The 15,164-nt window shown below is 49.7% G+C and overlaps 2 protein-coding genes across 3 annotated transcripts; both read right to left on the reverse strand.

Annotated features, from left to right (window-relative positions):
• Positions 1-50: 50 nt before the first annotated feature.
• ZPR1 (ZPR1 zinc finger) lies at positions 51-9,120 on the reverse strand. Its single transcript, XM_012658346.1, has 14 exons — positions 8,352-9,120; positions 8,022-8,183; positions 7,511-7,601; positions 7,065-7,135; positions 6,318-6,404; positions 6,036-6,158; positions 5,624-5,671; positions 5,382-5,448; positions 4,908-4,978; positions 4,092-4,181; positions 3,491-3,601; positions 2,742-2,828; positions 1,234-1,299; positions 51-553 (listed from the first exon to the last, which is right to left on the reverse strand). Exons 1-14 carry the CDS (start codon positions 8,520-8,522, stop codon positions 419-421), a joined length of 1,380 nt encoding a protein of 459 aa, XP_012513800.1. The 5' UTR covers positions 8,523-9,120; the 3' UTR covers positions 51-418.
• Positions 9,121-9,961: 841 nt separating this feature from the next.
• APOA5 (apolipoprotein A-V) lies at positions 9,962-13,169 on the reverse strand. Of its 2 annotated transcripts, none has more exons than XM_012658328.1 (4): positions 13,012-13,169; positions 12,430-12,486; positions 12,205-12,316; positions 9,962-11,681 (listed from the first exon to the last, which is right to left on the reverse strand). In XM_012658328.1, exons 1-4 carry the CDS (start codon positions 13,040-13,042, stop codon positions 10,727-10,729), a joined length of 1,155 nt encoding a protein of 384 aa, XP_012513782.1. In that variant the 5' UTR covers positions 13,043-13,169; the 3' UTR covers positions 9,962-10,726. The 2 variants fall into 2 exon arrangements, with proteins under 2 accessions (XP_012513782.1, XP_012513781.1); XM_012658327.1 differs by lacking the exon at positions 13,012-13,169 and adding an exon at positions 12,830-12,977.
• Positions 13,170-15,164: the final 1,995 nt, after the last annotated feature.

Here is a 15,164-nt window from a genome sequence, read left to right on the forward strand (position 1 = left end):
GACTCCTGTTGAAAATCAGTATTTTATATACCCAAAACCAACTCCCAAACTCCCGCTGTAACTTTATTTTACCTTCTCCAACTTCAGAGTTCCAATCTTAGAGGACAGAGCATTATGTGGAGGGAGGGTAAAGACCTAATAGGGAAAAAGTGATAATGACATGCCCCCTGGTCCATTTCCGGGTTTCTTCCCAGGGCAATTGAAAACCTCTAAAATAAGGTCAAGTAACACAATAGGCTTGTACTTGCATCACCAGCTGTTTAGAAAGTGTGCGTAGGTCTCTTGACTCAGACCAGGTGTCCTCCTCACCACGAGCAAGGGCTGGTGGGGAGGACACACCCAGCCTTATTCCAATAGTAATAAATAACCCTGCGGTAGAGCAGCACAGGAGACTGGTCCATGCATGACCTGCCCACTGCTACCGCTGTGGAGCCAGGCCAGCCTCATAGCCCTCCGTCTTCATGTCATTGAGCCCTAGCTCCTCGTTTTGATCAAAGGTGCGCTTATAACGCTCCACCTTCATCTCAGGATCATCTTCAGGTGCATACACATTCTGCAAGGCCAAGGACAGATATAATCAGTGCCTGTGTCATTGTGCCATTCCCCCTCCCTGCAGGCAGCTTCCAAGTCCCACTTTCCCAAGAACTTAATGAGTTTTTTTTCCTCTAAGGGCCTCCAATTCCCCATGGCTATGCTGAACCAGTGGGCAGCAACAGAGCCTACATGGGTCAGGAGTGGGACAGCCCAGCCCCAGGCAGAATCAAGGAACCGTCTGCCTAAAAAATTCTGTGTATGTACTTTCTAATGAAAATTGTGGCAGTGGTCTTAATCATGGAAGGAACTCAGAATAGTTTTGACTGACCCATAAGTGCTCCATAAATATTAAAGTTACATCAATCACAAGACTATCCTGCCCAGTCAGCTTAAACGCTCTCAGTTTTCCTACCATTTCTCCTCATTCTACAATCAGATTTACAAATTGAAAACTCCAGAGCTAGGGATAAGAACTAGACTGCAGGAGGAAAGGAGTCTAGGAGTATCCTTTTTTACCCTTCTTTACATACAATTAAAATCCCTCCCACCTTTCCCCCTTTTTCTTTTATTTTCTAAGGAGTTCCCTGATAAAAAGCAGTCCATTTAGAATCAAGACTTTCAGTTTCTGGGGAAATGATACAAATTCAAGGAAGATCAGAAAATACTTCTCTATGAAACATCATGGAAGATCTACAATACCTGCAAGTAACTGTTTCCTGCTGGATCATCCATAATAAAGTGGGCCTTCATGTTACCCTCAATGATCTAAAGGAGAAAGAGAAGACAGCAGGTAAATATTACATAGCTCCTGATAGAAAAGGGCCATGTCTGCCAGATAAGAACCAACCCAATTTATATTATAGAATTTCCAAAAGTTTTAAGAATTGGTGAAATTAGGTACCTCTAGAAGTGGAATGGAAAGAATCTAAAATAAGGACTGTTGCAAAGCTATCTAAGCCATTCAACTTCCTCAGTCTCATCCCCCATTCCAAATGGCCAACAGTTGTTGTTTCTCTGGAGAACTTATCACACCCAGCTATGGGCTAGGGGGTACTGGCCCAGTCAAGGGTAGAGGAAAAGGAATCAAAAACAAGGAGGCTGAATGAACATATGCTTATTGGAAACAGACATACACACCCCCCAGCCCTCTTCCCACAGCTCTCAGAACACTGCCAGCCACGCTTTTACCTTCAGGCTAGGAAATGGAACAGCCACTGATGAGAATCTGACCAGCCCAGGAAGACAGACCTAACAATTCTGGAACTGGGGGCTATCTTAACAAAATGGCTGAACTAAATCCCCCTAGGATGAGCCCCCTGTCAACAAGACTCACCCCTACTCAAGTTTTTACTGCTCTACTTGTAAGCAATCAATGATTATCAGACATCTAAGCAAGGCCCCTAACATTGCCATTTTCAAAAAAGCTCTTAGAAAATAAAAATCTTAGTGGAAATGAAAACCTCAATTAAAGAGTTGAAAAATAAAGTTGAGAGAATCTCCCAAAGTAGAGCAAAATACCAAGAAACTGAAACTAGGACACAAAAAGTAAGTTATAAAAGACCAGACAAATAAGTCTCATATCTAAAACCCAGGAGTTTTCAGGAGTAAACAGAAAAAAGCAATCTTCAGCAGAATAATCCAAGACAGCTTCCTAGAACTAAATCACATGAATTTTCCAGATTGAAAAGATCTACCAAGTGCTTAGCACGGTGGGTGAAAATTCACCCACACTAAGGCACATCATGAAATTTCACCTCACTAGAGACAAAAAGATCACAGGAATAGGTCACATACAAGAGAGGAATCAGAATGGCTTTAGCCTTCTCAATAGCCAAACTGAGAAATGGAAGACAGTAGTGTAATGTCTTCAAAATTCTGATGAAAAATCATTTCTATCCTAGAATTCTCTCCCCAGCCAAGAATCACTCTAATGTGAACACAGAATAAAGAAATTCTCAGACAGGAAAGGTTCCAGAAATCTAATTTCCCATGTACTCTTTCTCTGGAAGCCACTTCTGAGCTACTTACTTTGTTGGAGAAGAAGCTACAACAAAATAAGGAGAAAACCAAGAAAGATGACATGGGATGCGGGAAACCAGAATAATCGCCAACATGATGGTTAGATGTTCAAAAAACGGCAAGAAATGAGTATGCAGCCTCTTATTCATCAGAGGATTACAAGTACCGACTGGCCAGCATCCTCTCACCTGGTCCAACTTCTGGCTAAACTCCTGCAGTTTCTCCGTCTGGCCAGGACTGGAACTGTCACCCAGTGTGAAAGGGTTCTTGGTCACCTGCAATAAATGACATCCAAATTCCTTAAGTACTGGCTTTATGTTTGTTAGGCCTGAATAAGCCAGGGGGGGAATAGCAGTGGGTGCCCAGTCAGGGAAGCCTGGTTTCCATTTATCCCACACCGCCTTTCTGACCTAGGCAGCCACTCCTGGGGGGCTCTATGGGGATCAAGATGACAAAACTGGCAATGTCAAACAAAATCTGGGAAAATGTTCTTATAGTATGATCTCTAATCCTAATTTGGAGAAGAAATGCAAAGAAAAAGTACAATTTACAAAGACAAAATGCCCAACAAATGAGAATCAATTAAGTGAAATAATTATCAGGATAAACATATGGGATAAGTCAACACACATATATGTATCTGTATGTTGGGAAGTGTTAGGTGCTGGAAGGACTCTCGTCCCCACACTTTACAATGAAATAAATGACTTACCGAAGTCATTTTGACTTACACAAAATAACTACAATGTCCCCATTTTGAATTTCCATTCAAAATTTCCCATAAACTTAAGCTTTACAATCCAAAATAACACTTTGGTCTCTTAAACCAGCTATAAGGTAAACCTCCAATCATCAGCAAGGAAGTCTGAGGTCTTCTAGTCCCTTTCCCTACAGCCAAATTGCTGGGAGAAGCTGCAGACACTACTTAGAGACTCACCAGTTCCCGGACATCTTTCAGCAGCCCCTCCAGTGTGGTGAACTTGCCCCCGAGGACAGCCATTCCCAGTTCAAATTCTAGCTCCGGAATTTCCACACTACACGTCTCAGACTATGAGATGACAGGTCAGTTTAAGATCTAAGTCAGCAGCAAAGAAAGCCAACAAGAAGCCTCCTGCCAAATTAATACTGCCAGTGATAGTTTGGGGACAAAGTCAGCTGTCCCAGTTTTCTGACTCCCTAGTTAAAGCTAGAGACTCACTCCTGTCCATCAGAACCACAGAAATGGAACTAACTTAATAAAGGGAAACTCTGAGTCATAGCTTTAAGCTGTCAGGTATCCTGTCATTAGGAGTCAGAGAAGAGGGCCCATATAAACACTGGAAGCCAAAAAGCTGCCAAGTCATCAGAAAGAGCTTATGGGTCACCTTCTGAATCTGTAATTCCAACCATGAATTAACCCTGCTCTGGGAACCTCAAACCCAGGGAAGCAGGAGGTACCTCATGTCCCTGAACATTACTTTAAACAGATAATTTCCCCTGGACAGAGACAGCCTATCCAGCCTATGAGGAAGATAGTCACTTTCCCAAGCAGGTGTTACCTTGAGGAGGTCTCTGGTCATATCTGAGGGATCTGTGATATGGAGAGTGATCCTGGTGCCCAAGGGCTCTACTGCTCCTCCAGATTTCACCTGTACAGGTAACAGTCAGGAGCAGCAACAGAGAGAGGCTCAGCACAGGCTTGGCCCTCCCATCAGTTAGGCCCACTAACAGCTACCAAGGACAGAGCATTCAAAACTGATAGTGGCAGTGGTCACCCAAACAGAAAACACCAAGAGCTCACCAGGAACAGAATGCCTAGCCCCAGTACCATGCCAAACCTATCCCAAATTACTAAGAAACTCTGAATTTACCTTTAAAAAACATCTGACTCTTGGGGCTGAAAGAGACTTTTAAGTGTTTATTCTAGTCCTTTCGTCTACTGTATCCAACATGTGGATCCCCTTCATAATATTCTGGTTTAAGAACTTAATCAGCTTATACTCAGATACACTCAGGGGAAGGGGATTTATCACTCTCCAAGGCAGCCCATTCTATTTTCAGGCAGCTGTATTAAGTTCTTCATTGTCAAGTTAAAATCTGCCTCCCTGAACTTCCACTGCTCTGAGGAGTCGGTCAAAAGTCTCCTCTTTCTTCTATACAATCAACCTTTAGTATGTCTTAAACAAGTTACAGAATCTCTGTTCTTCTCTCAGCTAATTCCCAGTTCCCTAAGGGCTCTTCACCCTACCCAAGCCTAAGAGAAAGACTCACACTGCCCTGCCCCCAATCCTGAAACAGTACATTTAGGAAGGATGAAAGTTAGAAGGGGGTTACCCTTAAGCTAGTTTTCTTCCCAAACGATGGTGCCCACCCACCTCATTGGTCCGATGCCCGCAGTTCTCGCAGTTGGTAGCCATGATGATAACCTCCTTAAAGTGGGGGATTTCTGCAAGATGGAATTAAGGAAATCTACTTCCAGGAAAGCAAGACCACCCTCTGGGGAAAAACAAAGCCACACCCCACATAGACGCTGGTCTCAGGACTGCAGGAAATATATCACAAAAGGCAACCTAACTCTGAGTCCTCCAGAAAAAAGCAAGTTCTCAACTTGTGGTGATCCCTGTTCACATGTTTGAAGGCATAGCTCAGAACACACACATAGAGCCTCAAACAATGGCCTAATTTTCTCGTTGAACCCAAAAGCCAAGGTATACAGTCTAATCAAAGGCAACAGCCTCCTTCTCAATGGGAAAAAGCATATGCTTTCCTTGAAGGGATGCTCCCAGCCTGATTATAATCTTCATGTCTGAGTCAGATGAAGAGCAACCCAATTGCTTGACAAAAGATACGTACTAGCTTCATGTTGGTCTGAGCCGGGGCATTGCATTCTGGGCAGTTTGTGTTGAACTGCAACACCTGGAACACAATATAGGGACACAAGGTGAGTCCTCCCAGGCAGGATGCCCAGGCTACAGACATTCAGTTGGTATGCTGGTGCTCATCCATGCTGGTGGTGAGGAGGAGACACTGAACAGCATCAGTCTCAGCCCACAACTCTGCTCCTTTCTCAACAGTAGCCAACGTGACTCACTTCATTTCTGAGATCTTCCTCTTGTGGCTTCTCTGCTGGTGCTTCTGCCTAAAATAGCAGAGATGCAAATCACAAGTTGGCAGGTTTATCTCAGCATCCCCAACACCCTGCTCTGGAGTGGGACAAAATACTCTGGCTCACTTATGTCAGCTGCTATCTCATGGGTTGGACAGAGAAACCAGAAAGTAAAGTCCCAATCAAGGGAAGAAAAGGGATCAAGATAAGATCACAGACACTGCCATCATCTCTGGGAAGTTTACCCAAGTCCTTGACATCAGCTAGATGAGAGGCACAAACAAGCTGAGATAGGGTACACAGGCCATCAGCAGCAAAATAAGTTCCCACTGACTCCAAGCAATCCAGACTGTAAGATAATTCCAGAGCATTCTTCTGGCTCCTTCAGTCCACTTACTTGGAGCCCCAGCATCTCTTCTTGCAGTAGGGTCCGGTTGTAGTGTGTGATCACCAAGGCATCATCTTTCTGGGGAGCATGGGGGTTTTCCACAAAGCTGTTACCTGCAGGATCATCAATGATCTAACACATGGGTAAAGAGATAAGTCATTGAAACAGGAAATAATGTGCAATCCTCCACCTACCATCAGACCACTCAGGCACCATACTGGAAAAATTCCAGACAGTCTTAATGATCTCTCCTCCCCTAATAAAGGGCAACTCTAGTCCCTCAATGCTCACCAGAGTGAAAGGGGTGGCCACTTGCTTTAGCTCCTTCAGTTTGACAATGAACTCATCAATTCTTTCAGCTGTGGCATCTTTGTTTGCCTGCCATGAACAGAGAGGAAAAGTATCAGCCCCGGTGGTCTACTTTATGTCCCACCCCTTATTATACCCAGATCATACCCAGATCACTTCCATTAGGAAGCTGCCACCTGTCTCAGTTTGAGTGGAAAGAGAGTGACTCAGACTTCACAATGAGATGTCGCAAACAAGTATGAAGTTGATGCATAATGGCAGATGAGCCTCATTTTCTCACTCATTCAACCATTTAGCCCAGGCACTCATGCCAGGTTAGGGATATAACAGTAAATACATCACAGTCCTCTCATGGGGCTCCCCAGCTATTTAGGAAGACAAATAACTAAATATGAAGTTATATTACTTCTATCATAATAAATATAAGATATAAGGGAATATTCAGGAAGCACAGATAACCCAAGGGGATTAGGAAAGGCTCTTTAGAGGTAATGTTACATTGTCTGTCTGAGATGAGGCCTGATTATACATTGGGGGAGGGAAGTAGAAAGGACAAAAAGTACAACATATGTGACACCTTGGCAGTTAGAGCATCAACATATGCTTTCCCAAGAAGTTCTCCAGCATGTAGTCAGAGACCGTTTAGACACATGGGAAGCTGAACACTTTATTCAGACACATATTAGCCATTATTCCTTGAGCTGCTGTAATCAGAAAACCCCAGCTCACCCTTCGTGTGGGCTGGTCCTGCTCCAGGCCAAAGATAGTACGGTTGATCAATCCTTCAACAGTGGTCAGAGCTTGTGAATGAGAACAAAAGACAAGTAAGTCTTAACTCTGCTATCAAGTGTCTGTATGACCCTGGGCAACTCACTTGAACTCTCTGGGCCTTAAATCCCTCACCCATAAAATGAGGCGGCCAGGCATAAGATTCCATTTATCTCTGATAACAGTGGTGCTAAAATTCTATAATATAGTCTTACTATTACTCTCTACTATCTTCCGCTATTTGACTTAAGCTTTCCACTCATGTTAAACCAGTGAAGATCACGATGATTGCATGACGAAACCCATACACAAGCCATTAGATAGGTATGGCACCAGAGGGTTTGCAATAAAGTGGATAAGATTCCAGCTAGGTGCGAACAGCCCAAATACCCTGATCTTAATCTTACCTCCCTTCTGGCTGAAGGCAGGAATTTCAAAATCCAGCTCAGGGATCCTTGTGGTGGCAGAGTCAGTCTTCACTACTTCTCTGTTCATGTCCTGGGCAGAAAGGAAAACGTTCAGTCCAAAGAGGTCAGCCTCTTCTCAGGAAATAACCACATTGTCAGCCTCCATCAGACCCCAGCCCAGCTGTTTCTCCCTCTCTCCCCTCCAGAGGGTCCAAACTACTCCTTCCAAACAGTACAGGTGGTATGAGTCAGGCTGTCCAAATGGTGAGAATACTCCTCATAACAACTACTGCTCATTTCATACCCTGTGACACAATTTACAAAGAGTTTTCACAAATCGTATCTCACTGGAGCAGATAAAAGCACCAATACCATTTCACAAAAGAGGAAACTATATGGCTTGGAGACATAGGGGGATTTATTTAAGGTCCGACCGCCTGGACCAGATTTCTGACTTTAGTCCTCAAGCTCCCTCTAGGATATTGGGGTACCTGCTCTGAGCTGCTCTCACCTTCAGGGCCCTGACAGTCAAAGTGTAACGCACTCCCTGGTCCTGGATCCTGCCTGCCGACTGGATCTCCGTGTTGTTCCAGCCACAGTGCTCACAGGAAAAGGAGCTCACGATTATTTCTCTGAAGAAGGGGATCTTGGTGAGCAGGAGGCGCGTTATGCCCTGGGGAAGCAGAAAGCAGCGAATTAAAGAATCAATGAAACCGCCCTGCGGTCTCCCGGGCGCGCCTCCGGGTCCCGGACTGGGCCCACCTGGCCATGGGTCCAACCCCCGGCCCCTCCCCGCCTAAGCCCTACCCTCCCGCTGCCCGCGGCCGCGCCCCCGCCTCACGTTGTTGTAACAGTTCATGCACAGCGACTCGATCTCGGTGGGTTGCTGCTCCTCGTCCTCGGCGCTGAGGGGCCGGAACAAGTGTCCCGGGGCGAGAGACGGGGGAGGGTCGGGCGAGGGGGCGATGGTGGCCCCCGGGGGCGCGGTCTCCACCGCCCCGCTGGCCGCCATCACAGCCACGCGCAGCTCAGGCTTCGGCTTCCGGCTTCCGGCTTCCGCTGCTCTCGCGGCCCCACCCCCTTTCCCCGGCACTTCCGCCAGCTGCGGCTAGTGCTGTCTGGAAGAGACCTCCTATTCTGGGCTGTCGAGGAGCGGCCGCTGACGAGGACTGCCGGTTTTCGGAATTATGTGACTCGGACTTCCAAAGCCAGCCAGACCCACTTCAACTCAGCCGTCACTTCCACCAAGACGTCCTTTCAGACCCAGGGCAGTTCGTTGCTCCTTTGCGATAGCTCCACTGCACAGGGTTCTATTGGTCCATGAGTCTGTCTACAAGAGCCTGAGGGCAAGAGGCCTGGCTTGTCCCAGGGTATCCCGGAGAAGGTGCGGCCCGGAGCTGGGCTTGCTTCGTTCCACTGTTGGGCTAGACGCTGCTTGGATTCTACGTCCCCCTCTCAGGGTGGCTCAGCCTCCTCTCTCTCAGTCCCTCAATCCCTCTCGCTTTCTGTTCTTCCCACTCCCTATTTCTGTCCTCATAAGCACCTCCCCAAATTCCAGCCTCAAATACACAGCCCTTATTTTTATCCCCACCCCCTCATCCTCACTACATCCTACCCTGGCTGACTCACCCTTTCCCAGTTTCCTAACAACACAAAAAAAATCTCTTTTTTGGTAAACTTTTCTTAATAGCACTTCCTCTCCCTGTGCTGGGGACAACCCAGTTCTGTCTAAACCCAGGGTGTCAGGGAAGACCTGCCTGCAGGGGCGATGAGCCCAGATTCACATGGGATCTGTGCTCCAAGAGGGAGGGGGAGGTGCTGAGACCAGCAGGCCGAGCTGGGAGGAAAGAGTGCTGGACAGGAGGGTGCAGAGGGAAAGGGGTGGGTTTACCCTTTCCTCTCCCCCAACCTCTCACTTCCAACTGCACAGTGCCCAGGGGAATCTATGAGCAGCTTTGGTGCCCCTGAATGAGTGTATTTGGAGGGGACGGTTGAGAGTTTGGGGGCCCCAAGAAGACAATCAGTCATAAAAAGAGACAATTCAAAGTCTAAAACAACAGGAACAAAGGAGACAAGCCACCCCAGGAGTCTCAGGTCCACCAGGGCCACAGTTCCTCTAGCGACAGCATGCATTTCATGCGCACCATCCTGTGATAAGCAGGCTGGTGAGCCATGCAGGTGCAGAAGCAGGATCTCTAACCCAAGCCCACACCCCAGGTGTGACAGCTGTCTGACCCAAGCCCACACCCCAGGTGTGACAGCTGTTATCTAGCCAGGTGCCCTGAAGCAGAGCCCAGCCACAGCTCCTCTGACAGACCTAGGCTGTGAGGGGGTCACTAAGAAAGAACAGGAAGGGAATGGAGTGGGTGATGAGAGTGCTTTGGGGACAGTGGTGAGGTGACTGCTTCAGACACGGTACAAATGAGAGTCATTTCAGGCAAACAAACTTCCATCATAAGCATCGATTTCATTTGAGCCTGAAGTCTAGACTTCAGCCTGGAGTCAGGAGGGAGGGCCTGGAGATGGGGAGGGCACACAGTGTGCTCCCCAGAGGTTTAAGAAGCCCCTAGAGTTTGGAGGGCTCAGTCCCATACTTAAATGCAGAGCTATGTAAGGAAATACGGGCTCTGTCCTCTCGATCGCAGCCCCCAGCATACATACCCACCAGCATCAGAGCCAGCAGGGATGTGTACACATGTACCATCAGATGCTCTTCCCGTATTTCACTCTTTTCTCCCTTCTATTCCCCTAACAGAAGCTGTCATGGCAGCCCTGGGGAGACAAGTGCTCTTTGTGGACCAGCTGTAGCAGTGGCCACCAATTAGTCAGAAATGACAGGAACCAAACTCCAGAACGTAGTGGCACAGGCTTCCAGCACTATGGCCAACAGGCTTGCAGGTAATTACCCGCACATTTGGTGCCTCTCCCTCCCTACTCCCTCACCCCTGAATGGAGCCACTCAGGAGGATTCCCAAAAGAGCACAGGAAGCTGGGTTTGCAAAGCCTGGTGAGTGTAATGCATCCAGATGGGGAGTCTAGATATTGGAGGCTAGATATTGCTAGGGAGAGTAGCTCCTTCCATGGCCCCGCCTATCCTGGGCAGGACCCTTCACCATCCACCCAATGGGCCACTTTCAAGAACTGAGCCATGCAAGAGCCTCTGGTCCAGGGCTTCCCAGACAAGGAGCTGGGAAGTGGGCCTGGGCAAGTAGACCCTCAGGACTCCCCCAGATGGCTGTGGCCCTGGTCATGAAGGTTGTAGGTGATGTCCTCCCACAGGTCGTCCAGACGGGTCTGCAGCTTGCTCAGGGCCTTGCCACTGTCCGCTTGCTGGAACTCGGGGGCGAAGTCGCTGTGGCCTGGCGGGGGCGGCGCTAGCTGCTGCTGAACCTCCTCAGTCTCCTGGTCGATGGCGCGAGTGAAGGCAGCGATCTGCAGGAAGGTGTCCTGGCGGAAAGCCTGGAGTCGATGACGCACCTCATCGGAGAGCACGTGGGGGTCTGGGCCGGCCCCCTCCTCGGCTCCGTCTGCGCTGGCGCTGGCAAAGGCGCTACTGAGCTCTTTGCGCAGCTGGTCCAGGTTCTGCTGGATGCGCGCGTGCAGAGCCTTGGCCTTGAGCGTGAGTTTGCGTGAGAGCACCTGCACGCAGCGGCTGAGGCGCGCGGGGCTGGCGGCGGCGTGCGGAGCTACACTGCGGTGCAGCGCCTGCACTTGGTGCTGGATGCCGCTCACCAGGCGCTCGGCATACGGGTGGAAGAGCTCTTTGACGCGGCCGGTGTGGTGCACCACACGGCTCTGCAGTTCCTGCAGCAAGCCCCGCGCCTCGTCCATACTCCCCAGCAGCTGGGCCTTGGTGTCTTCTCCCACCAAACGCAACTGTTCCTGGAGCTCCTGTACGCGCAGGGCCACCTGCTCCATCAGATCCATCGTGTAGGGCTTCAGCTGCCGCCGCAAGCCCTCCAACTTCCAGCCCAGCAGCTCGTGCGCCTCTGCCATGTAGGGCTCCAGGCGTGTCCTCACCTCCTCCAACTCCTCCTGCAGCTGCTGTCGCATGCCCACTGGGTCCTGTGGGAGCAGAGGAGGCTCCCTCCCCTGGCCACTCAGAGGGCCCAGCTTTTCCAGTAACTTGTCCATGTCATTGAGGTCTTGCTCAAGGCTGTCTTTCAGGCTCCTGGGGAAGGGGACAGATATCCAGGACATCAGACCGCCAGCCCCTATCATCTCCTTTGCCCCAGAGACATCGCGCACTGATCCTCCTAAGGACGCAGGGCGGTGGCCCCAGGGCCGGGTGCTCTAGTCCTAAGCCCCGGCCACCCTCAACTCCTCGCACACGAAGCACAAACACATCACATGTGCAAATCCAGACCTACAACACTGTCCAAGCAAGCACAGATGCCCCAAGACTCTCACATCATCCTTTCATTATGGGGGCTCCAGTGGGGCTCCTCTCGGTTGATCCCGAGCCCCACGCCTCAGTGAGCAAAGGGACAGCAGCTGTAGCAACGTCAAGGCGGGGGTCTGTGGGCAGGGGAGGCTGAAGAGCCCTGGACTGCCGGAAGATGGGGCGGAGCTGGCACCAGTCTGTTCCTGTGTCCCAGTGGGGACCACTGAGGTTGAAGCTTCAGAGGCAGCGCATACCCCACCCCCCAGGCTGTCTCCTCCCTTCTCCCACACCGCTTGCCCTCACCACTCACACATGGTCCCGTGCCAGCTTCTGCTGCTGGATGTGCTCCACCCTGCCTTTGTCCCTGCTGCTCTGGCTGAAGTAGTCCCAGAAACTTTTCCTGGCCTGGGTGGCTGAAAGCACTGTGGATAGAGATAGGGTGATTAAGGGCTGGGTTCTCCTCCCCCGGGGTGCACAGGCCCCTCAGTACAGCCTCCACCGCACCCCCACATTAAAGTCAGGATTGGAGACCCACCTGAGAGGAGAGCCAGAGCCCAAGTGAGGACTGCAGCCATGCTTGCCATTATCAGCTCTGAGAAAGAAGAATGGAGGCCCACTTAGGGTGAAGATGAAAAGGCAGGGACACCTCCTAGGGAACTTGCTCCAGGGGGCCCTGCTCCAGGGGCAACCTGCCCCAAATCCTGTTAACCCTTCCGTGGGGTGTCAGGAGCACAGAGCTGTTGGGGCTCAAGAGGACTGACCTAGGTGAGTCTGGGAGGCTGGGAGGGAAGGCGTGTTCTCAGACATGGGGGATGCTGCTTCTTTCTCACCTCAGTCACACAGTAGGGAGCTATGCAAAGCTTCTCCCTGCCACCACCTTTCCCAGACCCCAGGAGCAGCTCCCTAGGCTCCTCTGCCACCTCTCCCCGGCTCACCTGTCTTCCTGACTCCCATTTCATGGCAGGAAAACTGAGGCATATGAAGGGGGAAGAAGCAATTCTGCCCCAGTGGCTCCAAAAGGATGTCTTGGTTGCCCCCTCACCTGCTCTCTCCTGAGGTCCCCTGAAATCCCCTCCCTTGGGACTCCGACCTCCCTCCCTCTGTCCTCGCTGCTCACCTGCTCCGATCTGGGCACAGAGAGCAGACATTCTGCTTTATACTCCAGGGGCTTGGGCTTCTGGCAACAACTGCTCTGAGTAAATACCACGTGGAGGTTCAAAGAAGGTTGACCTCAGCTGCCTCCCAGAGCTCACCTCCTGCCCGGTTCCTGGCACCCAGAGGGTTAATGAGTGCCTTGGTATCAGGAGACTTTCCCAGTGGAGAAGGGCTTCCTGGGAAGCTTTACTAGGAATGGGGCTGAACTCCTCACCCAGTTCTCCCCAAGCCCCATGACGTTCACCGACCTACTGGCTGGCCCATCAACAGCGAGGAGGCTGTTTGTCTGCCAAGGGCCCCTCTCTTACACAACTACTCAGAGGCACCATGCCCCAGCTGGCCAGATAGGGACAGTGGCCAGCTGCCGACCAGAACCTCAACAGCCCTTCCCAGCTCCACCACAGGCTACTCAGGCAGCCTGGGAAGAGCCAGCATTCATAGGGTTAAAGACCTTCCCACATCCTGCAATAGTCCTGGAGCAAGCAGGGGACACCAGGCAGGGTGAAGATGAGATGGTAAAAGGCATCTGGGCCGGGGACTCGGGACCCAAGGAATTGGAGCAAGAGGATGATTCTCCCCATGGGGAAAAGCTGAACTCCATGCATAGGGCCTCTGAGGCAAGCAAGCCAAACAGCCCAGATCCTCCTCTGATGACATGTCTACTCCATGTAGTGTACTTACGCACACGCATGCATAAGCTCCTGATTCTTGCTCCTAAATGTATATGGAATGGATCCCCTCTCCTCTAGTTCCACCACCGTCACAGCCCCAGTTATCGCCCACCTTCATTGTGTTCATAACCCCCACCAGGTCTCTCTGCCACAGTCCTCCCAGTTCAACTCATCCTCTATGATGGCTTATGCCGCTCATTTCCTGTCTCATCTCCTGCCACACAAAACCTTGGCATTCCCTGAGCACGCCACCTCTCTCAGGACCCTGGCCCTGTATACATGCTATTCCCACTGCTTGAAATAGCTGATCTCCTGGCAAACATTTATTGATTTTTTTCAGACTTAGTTTGTATTAGGCTTGGCTACAAGTGACAAAAAAAAGAGAGAGAGAGAGAGAAAGAGAATAGCACAATTTTATTTTTCTCTATTATGTGAATGTAGACACCCAAGGCTCCTCCCGTCTTGTTGCACCATTATCCTCAACAAGAGGCTCATGCCCAAGTTCCAGCTGCTCCAGCTCTGGCCATCAAGTCCACCTTCCAGGGAGCAGGAAGGAGGAAAAGGAGAAGGACGTGTTCCCTCCCTTTAAAGACACATCCCAGATATTGCTCTTACCACTTTTACTGACATCCCAGCAGCCAGAGCTTAGTCACATGGCCACACTTAGCTTACTAGAAAGCTGGGAAATGTAGTTTTTGTTCTGGGTGGCTGTATGTCCAGCTGAAAAAGGACTCTTACTCAGGAAGAAGAGGAGAATGGATTTGAGGGGACAATAGTAGTCCCTGCTGAACAGCTTCAATGTCACTGCCTTGTGCAAGCAATCACTGAAAGGTACATGATCAATCACTCAGGGTGACATTTGGGTGACAAGAGAGAAGGCAGGGAGACTATTTAGGGCTGTTTCAGTGATCCAGGTAATTAATCCAGTAATGAAGGCCTGAGGAAGGCATGGAGGTGAGGGTTGGAAGATAAGTAAATATCTGAGGGATATTAAGGCGGCAGAATTAATAGCACTTGGTGACTGATTGGATGAGGGAGGTGAAGGAGGGGAAGGAATTCAGATGATTCCCAGGTTTCTGGGCAACTGTGTGGATGAACGTTCCTCTCAACCAACAACAGGAGCCTACTGAAGGAAGAGCAGATTGGGACAGAAAATGAGAGTTCAGTTTAACGGAGTCCTAACTTGAACCTAAGCTGGCTTTCCCACAGGCATAGGGCAAGCCCAGTTGGGGTCTATTTGCATAATGGCTGAGAAGCCCCCTAAGAAAAAATGTATTTGAAAATAAAAAAGCAACAGAAACTACAAGTCAGGCACAAAACTACAGTTATCAAAGGAGAAGGGAGACTCAGAGTATTTGGGAAGGGTGTGTTTTCAAGAGATGAAAGAATATGGGAGTAGAGAGCCCCAAAAATCTGGATTTTGATTATTTGTACCCACAGGCTG

This window comes from Propithecus coquereli, unplaced genomic scaffold (assembly GCF_000956105.1).
Source record: "Propithecus coquereli isolate 6110/MARCELLA unplaced genomic scaffold, Pcoq_1.0 Scaffold580, whole genome shotgun sequence".
Lineage (NCBI taxonomy): Eukaryota > Metazoa > Chordata > Mammalia > Primates > Indriidae > Propithecus > Propithecus coquereli.

Excerpts from the sequence above, each read along its gene's own strand:
- ZPR1 (XM_012658346.1), bottom strand. The coding sequence starts at position 8,522 with ATGGCGGCCAGCGGGGCGGTGGAGACCGCGCCCCCGGGGGCCACCATC. Across the intron at positions 4,182-4,907 it reads GCGGGCATCGGACCAATGAG|GTGAAATCTGGAGGAGCAGT; the intron begins GTGGGTGGGCAC and ends TTACCTGTACAG. Across the intron at positions 3,602-4,091 it reads TGACCAGAGACCTCCTCAAG|TCTGAGACGTGTAGTGTGGA; the intron begins GTAACACCTGCT and ends GTCATCTCATAG.
- APOA5 (XM_012658327.1), bottom strand. The coding sequence starts at position 12,872 with ATGCCTCAGTTTTCCTGCCATGAAATGGGAGTCAGGAAGACAG. Across the intron at positions 12,487-12,829 it reads AATGGGAGTCAGGAAGACAG|AGCTGATAATGGCAAGCATG; the intron begins GTGAGCCGGGGA and ends CTTCTTTCTCAG. Across the intron at positions 12,317-12,429 it reads GGCTCTGGCTCTCCTCTCAG|TGCTTTCAGCCACCCAGGCC; the intron begins GTGGGTCTCCAA and ends CTCTATCCACAG.